Source organism: Ostrinia furnacalis, unplaced genomic scaffold, assembly GCF_004193835.3.
Source record: "Ostrinia furnacalis isolate ACB-3 unplaced genomic scaffold, ASM419383v2 OfSCF7056, whole genome shotgun sequence".
Classification (NCBI taxonomy): domain Eukaryota; kingdom Metazoa; phylum Arthropoda; class Insecta; order Lepidoptera; family Crambidae; genus Ostrinia; species Ostrinia furnacalis.
The window spans coordinates 146,411-155,361 of NW_021137295.1; the positions used below are offsets into that span (position 1 = coordinate 146,411).

The 8,951-nt window shown below is 38.3% G+C and overlaps 1 protein-coding gene across 1 annotated transcript; it reads left to right on the top strand.

Moving 5' to 3' along the window:
- Nucleotides 1-1,419: 1,419 nt before the first annotated feature.
- LOC114363308 (zinc finger protein hunchback) lies at nt 1,420-4,750 on the top strand. The gene is made up of 3 exons (XM_028318994.1): nt 1,420-1,608; nt 2,498-2,592; nt 2,671-4,750. Exons 2-3 carry the CDS (start codon nt 2,500-2,502, stop codon nt 4,435-4,437), a joined length of 1,860 nt encoding a protein of 619 aa, XP_028174795.1. The 5' UTR covers nt 1,420-1,608; nt 2,498-2,499; the 3' UTR covers nt 4,438-4,750.
- Nucleotides 4,751-8,951: the final 4,201 nt, after the last annotated feature.

Consider the following 8,951-nt stretch of genomic DNA (forward strand, 5'->3'; position numbering starts at 1 on the left):
TTTGTTTACATTACCGGTCAGTACATGTAAAGGAGATGTAAATATTTACACTCCAATTAAACGTGCCCTCTTTTTAATATACAATTAGTGACGACTGACGAATAAAACAATTCGGTGTGATGGAATATTCCATACTTTATTTTGTTGTATCCTAAAGTATAAATTAATTTAATTAAAACTGATTAATTTTAGATAGCCATGTACTGGCGATGAAAAACAAGCTAATCAATATGACATATTTTAATTAAAAGAATACACTCAATTCTAATCTTACAAAGAAATACTCACACTTGGTACTTACTTAAATATTTATAGCAACATTAAAGTATTAAAAAAGTATTTCAGATTACTGAATTTCGGCAACCATTTACAGCTGAAAACTATGAAAATATTTAATACAATGTACTGTGTACGAGTATGTAGAGTCACTGTAGTGTCTGACAATAATCAGTATTGTCACAAACTTGCTGAAAGAACTTTAAAGTGAACTTTATGTAACATTTCATTTATAAATGTGGCAAATACGTATTTAAATTACTAGAATATATGTACTATGCACTTTAAACTTTTGTTTTAATCCTTTTGCTAAGAAGCTTACAATATTCTAAGGTAAATTTAAAAAAAAGTCCTAAATTCCTCAAAGGATAAAAAGATTAAAATGGGTTAAAAAATACATCATTGTATCAAATGAAATCACCATTTAGGTAAATCAACCAAACCGCGCACCAGCAACACATTTATGACGTACGTTATTGTAAACAACATAAACTTTATTGGTCGGAACACAACTGAAAAATAAAAAAGTACGTTCCTTTTTTAAACGCGACGCCGCGATTGGCTGATCGCTCACATAAAAAGCTCGACGCCCCCTCATAGCGCCTCCCTTCTCGCTAACTTTTTTAACGGCGACATTCGAAAAAAGAACGACCGAGCGATTCATTTGTCTACTTCAAAACAACATTTTGATTAAAAAAATTCCAATATAAACAAAAGCTCCTTTACTTTATTCTTTAATTAAATCTTATTTACAACAGATGCTCAAGAAATTAAGTGAGCTAAGCTACTTAATAGCAAACACAAACATAAATATCGCATTAGCGCTATGGCACAATAGAACAACATTCTCATTTCCCTACTTAACCGCATTTATTTTTATTGTCTCGTAATAACCGACAGCTAACGCCTATGGTTTATTACAACTACTACCCCGGTTATTTTTTTGTTATTAATATAGCATAAACAATAACTTAATAACGGAATCCCCACCCCCTGGTAGCGCGCGGCGATTGGTTAGCGGTGTGGGGGCGCGAGAGGGATGAACGTATGCGCGCCGCAGTGCGTCTCGCTCTCGCCAGAAAACTGGTCGCTTTCGAATGTGGAATACATTTATCGATGTTTGGGGCATAAAAATTGACAGATTTTTTTTCAGTTCATTGTGAGGCGCCGGAGCGGTCACACCGTTTTCGGCTCGCGCTCTGAAGGGTTGTGCCCAAAAAACGTTCAGCTGAATCTGTGTATTTTGGAAGTGTAAAGAATCGTGTGAAGTTGTTTTGATGCAAACATTTGTGTTGTGCTTGGAAAGTTTCGTGCGAATTATTTAAGGGGAAGGTGAGTGTGCTTAGACTATTTTAGGTATTTTTATCTTAAATTGTAATTTGTTTCCTGGCTGATAGATTGAACTTTTTTAAAGGGTGTCGATTGATTTTTATTCATATAAGTGACAAAATTTTCTACAAATTATATTGAAACACTGTCTGCCTGCCAACTATTTAAGATTTTTTATACCAGATTTCAATAAAATGAATAAAATCAAAGAAATTTTTAGGTTGATTTATTAAGTTTCAACGATAGTTTTAAACTTTTAAGGTACGCTTGCGTTTGCATCTTAAATTAAGCTTTTATTTTAGGTTTGAAATACATTACTTGAACTTATATTTATACATTTACATAATAAATCTATTTACAAAATTATCTTGAAAGCAATACAGTAGTTTTCTTAAGGCAACATAGTTGTTTTTGGATGTTTTATAACTTGATTAATATTAGTTTTCCTCTTTTTATTGTAGTAGGGTATGCTATGACGTAGGCCAATTAAAGTATTTAAATCAAAGCGCTAACTTTTAACTGTCTGGGAGATTAGCATTTTCCTCTACACGACCTTCTGGAACAATAACAAATTGGCTTAACGCAAATTTTTTGAATTAATTAGGAATATTAACATACTTTCGTATTAGTCCCGTAATATGCTCATACCTAATTAGTGAGCGGCATAATTTGGACTTCAAAGGAAAATGACGGCACAATTAGTACATCAAAGCATAAAGATTACCTAACGACGACATTAATGCATACGAGGCTACCTACGTTACAACATTGTCCACATTTTTTACTTCATCTGCGAAGTCAGCGAATATTTTATTCGTGACAGTCAGTTGTTTGCACAAATTATGTGCAGTTAAAATGTTCTTATTTTAAAATCAAAGTCGTTTGTCTCCAGGTATGTTAACTTGCGCCTCCCCCGCCGGCATGACGCCCGCGCCCCACTCCTCGCACCCCCAGGCCTGGGGCCCGTTGATACAACCATCAGCCGTGGTAAGCATATTAACCTGACTTCCAAATAATTCTCCTCTTCCTACATATTCGAGAATCTAACAGCCCCCTTTCTTCTAGAAATCCGAACCAATGGACGACGCGAGTTTCGTGAAAGATCAAGCCAGCGGCTTCTACTCCGAGGGCTTCCACAGCGCGTCCCCGTCCTCCTCCAGCAAGGACTCCAACGGACACTCGCCCCGCAGCGTCGGCAGCTCCGGCGACCCGTCCCCGTACTACGACGCCATGCCTCTCAAAGCCAAGGCCAACCTAGGCATGCACCTCGACACCTACCGCGGAGGTATGCCCTACAGCCTCCTCACGCCCCCCGGCTTCGAGCCCCGCGCCAACGAAGGCCGAGTCCCCTCGCCCGGCTACGAAACGTCTTATTCCCCGAGAACGTTGGCGCCCCCCGCTCACGTGTCGACCCCATTAGCGCGTGCCGACGCCACGCCGCCCAAATCTCCCCCTAGGACCCCGTCCTCGCCCGACAGGGACCACGACAGGCGATCATTCGACCGCTTCCAAGATTCCGGCTACGACGCGCAGGGAAAGCCCGACGCCGACGACGGTCGCGACGGCTCCGGTCTCGACGACGACTTCGATGAGGAACCCGGCCTCCGTGTCCCAGCCGTTAACTCCCACGGCAAAGTCAAAACGTTCAAATGCAAACAATGCGAGTTCGTCGCCGTCACCAAACTCAGCTTCTGGGAACACAGCAAGGAGCATATCAAACCCGAGAAAATGCTTTGCTGCAGAAAGTGCCCGTTCGTCACCGAGTATAAACATCATCTTGAGTACCACATGAGAAACCACCTAGGCTCCAAGCCATTTCAATGCAGTCAGTGCTCGTACTCCTGCGTCAACAAATCAATGCTCAACTCGCACCTCAAGTCCCACTCGAACGTTTATCAATACCGTTGCGCAGACTGCAATTACGCGACCAAGTATTGCCACTCTTTGAAACTGCACCTGCGCAAATACCAACATAATCCGGCCATGGTACTAAATTTAGACGGGACGCCTAACCCGTTGCCGATAATTGACGTGTACGGCACTCGCCGTGGGCCCAAACAAAAACCGATGTCAAAAATGTTTGAACAACAAGTAATGAACAACAATCAGCCACCGCCGCCGCCGCCGCCGACGCACCCGCTATTTGGCAACCATTTCCCGGTAAACCTACCGAACTTGCCATACTTGCCGCCTCTGCTACCTCACTCTTTTCTCTTCCCACCGAACAACAGTTACGAGTCTCGGACTTCTCCTAAGCATTCTGAGACTGTACCAGAAAAACCACAAAACATAACCCCACCGCCTTCTATTTTGCATCAGCGTTTGTCGTACGGAGAGCGCATGGAAACTAATTCGTCGCCTCCAGCTAAGTCCCCAGTAAGCTTACCCCGCACGCCACCTGCAAGATGTGTCACACCTGTTCAAACTAACGACGCCCTCGACCTGACAAACGCAAAGACGAGCGAAGCTGGATCGCCTCCACCTAATTCAGATAAATCTATGCCAGTGACACCCACCACTAGCCTCAAACACCGAAGAAAAGGGCCCGCTTTTAAACTTCAGCCCGCTGCGTTGCGTCTACAACATGAAGATGACAAACCGCAAAAAATAGACGTGTCCGAGTCCGAATCAGAGGAAGAAACGCCGTCGACGACCGCACAGAACACTTATACGTGTCAATACTGTGACATCACCTTTGGGGACTTGACCATGCATACGATTCACATGGGTTTCCATGGTTACAACGACCCCTTCATGTGTAATAAGTGCGGGGAGCGCAGCGCGGACCGCGTCGCTTTCTTCATCCACTTAGGTCGCGCTCAGCACGCTTAGCGCCCAAAACCTTTAGATTCGAAACCTAATATACCTAGTCACGCTCGCTTGTATGTACTTTAGTATGTAATGTAATTAAAAGTTCAAAAGGTAGCGGTAGAATTTGTCAGTTCTAAACATTGTAGGCCAAAGAATATTCAGTCTTGTCAAATTTTCCTTTTTTTGCATTTGACGATAATGTTGTAAATATTGTTAGATTTCAAATAGATTTAGTTTAGCGTATAGATATGTTACCCCTGTGTTATAGTTCTAGGCGTTAGAAACGAGTGACCAATGTGTAAACAAGACTGTATCTTTTGATTAAGTACAAAAAGTAAACGAAAGCAAAGTTTATGATTCCTCTTTTCTGTGCGAGTTCGATCGGGTTCGAATCGAGATGGTTATAAATCGAATAACTAAATCGATTTGGACTCGATCGTTTTCAATGTGTTATTGTTGATAGAATTGTATAATTTCAAAGTACGGTGAAGTTACCTATTAGCTTTAGTTGTATATGGGTGCCGAGATCCTAGTGTAGATTGTAACTTAGCGTAACTAATTTAAGTGAAACAGAGTGTATTTATAATGGAAAAGATTTATATTATTTATTTATCCTTATACTGCGTGTAATTAATTTGTGGGCATGGATTTTGCTGAAATGTTTCCTGCGTTATTTTTTTTCTGTTATCAGAGTGCTGTTTTGATTTGTCTAATTTAAAAACTTTGGTTTTTCTTATCGAGTACCTAATTAAAATCACGGACCGTATTTACGAGCAATTTACCTCTGAATTTTAAAAATAACTTCATAGTATGTAAGTACACAATATGCCTACAATCTTAATGGTTCATGTTAATTTAAATACAGATTTTTTAAATAATAAAATAAAGAAAAACCACTTTAAATTACTCGAATTTAAACAACACTCATGTAGGAGACTTTCTATTTTTATGTCAACAATATGTCAAAATGTGTCATAATTTTGGCGTAACTTTATTTATGAGAACGTTATTACTTTGTGTAATATTAATGACGATTGATATTTAATCATGTACCTTAATTAAGTTATAAAATGTAATTTAAAATGAAAAATGTTTGTGTGCTGGATACATTAAAATAAATTCAAAGGTATATCATATTTTTCTGTTTTCTTTCAACTTAACTCCATTACATTTACAAAAAAATCTGACATACGAGAATTAGGTCGTTAATAGGTTATTACAATTTTTATAAATAGGCATTTTTATTGAATTCATGTTAATTATCTAGCGCTTTGTTTTTCTATCGTTAAGTCCATGTTCACTGATACTGAAAAAACTGATAAAATTTTACTTTTAAAAAGAATCAAGCAAAAAAGAATTTCATAAGTTCAAAGTTGAAAAAACCATGAAATAAAAGACCACGTGGACACCGTTTCATGGCCTTGTTTATAACATAATGCCAACAAAATAACATTAATATTACAATAAACATCCATTACTTTTTCAATTTCACTTTATGACCATAGAGGATTATGCTTCTGAAGTTGCCGTTGAAAAAGATTGTAAGACAAAGAAATGAAAGAAACCGGTATAAAAGAACTCTGAACTAGGACGCGCCAAGGTAAAACTGAAACTACAATAGACAACGAGTTGCGAAAACCATAACTTTTTTATTCAAAACAGCTCGTAGACAAAGGAGCATGCCGAAGACGGTAGCTAGAGTCGGGCGTTCCAAAAATAACACCTTTTGTTTCATGCCAATTGTTATTTATGAAATGGTTATTTTTTTAACGGACAATACGATTTTTATGTCACCGTTACGGGTAAAAATTCCATATGAATATTCATATGTTAAGTGCCGTTCGAATTTGAAGCGGAATACATTTTTACATTAGAGTTGGTACATTTTTTACTTCGTGTCAGAAATAAGTGTTTAGAAAAACACGAAATGGTAATCGCTGTTACGACAATGTTTATGATTTTTGACGATATTGTTAAAGAAGTAACAACTTCATTATTCTGTAGAGTTGTTTTTCTTTTCCATTAACTTAAAATTCAGTTTTTTGTTTCATAAAATAGTACGAGATTTCCCTCTTGCTGGTGGTTTGCGTAACGGTGGAGGTTTAAATCCTACGAGGGACAAAATATCAGTGTGATGAACATGAGCCTAACACTAAAGTTCATACGATGGATAAGTTAGTATCCGATACCAATAGTATTAGACGACGGCTCATCAATTGTAATACTTAGGTGCTACCTATTTTTCAACAAATAAATTCTATCCTGATGTAGATAAGTATTTTAGCTTTGTTGCACGCTTTAGCTTTCGAGCAAGGAAATTGGTGTGATACTTAATAGTTGGGACAATATATTATTACACGTTATTTTGTGTAGGTAAAGTTAAAGCATTAGAAAACCCCAAGAATTTTTATTTCCGATTTCATTTCTACGTTTATACAGCCTACTATCATTACCAACACTGCATACCAATGTCCATACCTGGCAATTTTTTTGAGAATATGTCAAAAATCCCATTTCCTCGAAGTATCGACACTTGATGTACTTTTTCCGCATTTTTGCCCAGTGTGCAGTCTCGGAATACAGGCGACGTCACACCAAGATAATTGGGGCATCTTATGAAGATGTATTAAGTGCTGTTTTGCAATAAAAGTATTGTGTCGACTGTACTTACCACATAAAGTGCCTATCATTGAGCCACTGCCCGATTGTCGCCTGCCTGACCCAAATCCAGCGGATGTGAGATGAATGGCTTAGCCAAAAAACTTATAAAAAGAATTCGGTTTAACTCTGTACCAAGAGGTATGGCCCCGAACAGAGGCTCGGTAGAGTCGAACATACAGTATTTTTGTTTGAGAGTTTAAAGAGATGTTGCAGTTGGTACGCACTATTTGTTAAATCTAAGGATAATTCATATTAAAAGCTGTATTTTATTCGTTCTCTCCTTTGACTGAAATTTATTCTGAGATAAGTGAGAGTCGCGGGTAACACTTGGATGGGAACCAGTCGTTGTGGAAATCCTTGAGGGAGGCCTTTTTCCAGCAGGGACTATTCCCACCTCTCGTTCCCACCACTGCAACTCCTGTGTAGCCAGGATCTACAGCTTGACCGCCACAAAAACCCAACCAATGAAGGTCAAGTTTGTCCCGGGGGGAAAGTTAAACTGTCATTGGACCCGCAACGAAATTAATCAGAAGAACATAGGAGGAGTTCGAAATTAAGGTTCGACTTCCCTCCATTGCAAAGCGGATGACAGGTGACAAACAAAGGTTTAAAACCTTTAAGAAAAAGATTATGCACCACGGACAATAAATTAAATTAAGGGGGCCTATCTTATGAGCAATTAGCAACTACCTGCCAATAATATTTTTCACAAAATCGCTTAAAAGCACGGAAATTTTTCCTTGTCGTGACAAGATCGGTGTAATAAATTGCGGAAACAGATGTATGTTGTATTGAATTAAGCATTATATCACGTTCATGTTTCCAAAGATCACACTCCCACAAGATATGATGGGCAGANAAAAAAAATTTAACCTCTAAGCTAGTAATTCCTTAGTAAAATTGTTAAAGTCTTTACCTGTTTGAGTAACATTTTCACCCGTCTTGACAAAATCCGCCATGACTGTTTTTTTTAAGTGTTTCCTATTGTAAATTTTAAATCTACAATACGTTGATCTCGGAGCCATCTACTTAGTAAATTCAAATCTAACTAGAGTGATTCAAAGTCAGCACCTGACAATATTATTCTTAAAGCGGGCAATCACTACCAGTGGGCAATCACTCTCTGGTTTACCCTATCTCTAATAGTATTAGACTACGGCTCATCAGTTGTAACTTGTAATACTTAGGTGCTACCTATTTTTCAACAAATAAATTCGATCCTGATGTAGATATTGTCAGGATAAATGGGAGCCTATTGACACAGTGGCCCGCTATTTTCTATATTCGTTTTGTGTTGTTATTGTTTATAATTTGTGCTTACTGTGTTCAATAAATTCTATTTCTTTCTTTCTTATATTGTAGCTTTGTAGCTTTGCACGCTTTAGCTTTGGAGCAAGGAAAGGACAATATATTATTGTAGGTATTGCACGTTATTTTGTGTAAGTTAAAGCATTAGAAAACTTTGAGAATCTTTATTTCCGATTTCAATTCTACATTTATACAGCCTACTATCATTACAACACTGCATTCCAATGGCCATACCTGGCAATTTTTTTGAGAATATGTCAAAAATTCCATTTCCCCGAAGTATCGACACTTGATGTACTTTTTCCGCATTTTTGCCCAGTGTGCAGTCTCGGAGTACAGACGACGGCACACCAAGATAATTGGGGCTTCTTATGAAGATGTATTAAGGGCTGTTTTGCAATAAAAGTATTGTTGTAACGTTGCCGTTTGCTGTTTTTTCACAAATTAATATTTCTTCTCAATATTCTGATTTTGGATACCACTAGCGACATCTATTGGCGTGATTTCGAATTAATTTGCAATAGATGGCGCTTTTTGCTCAGTTAATTGAAATGTACTTTGATGAA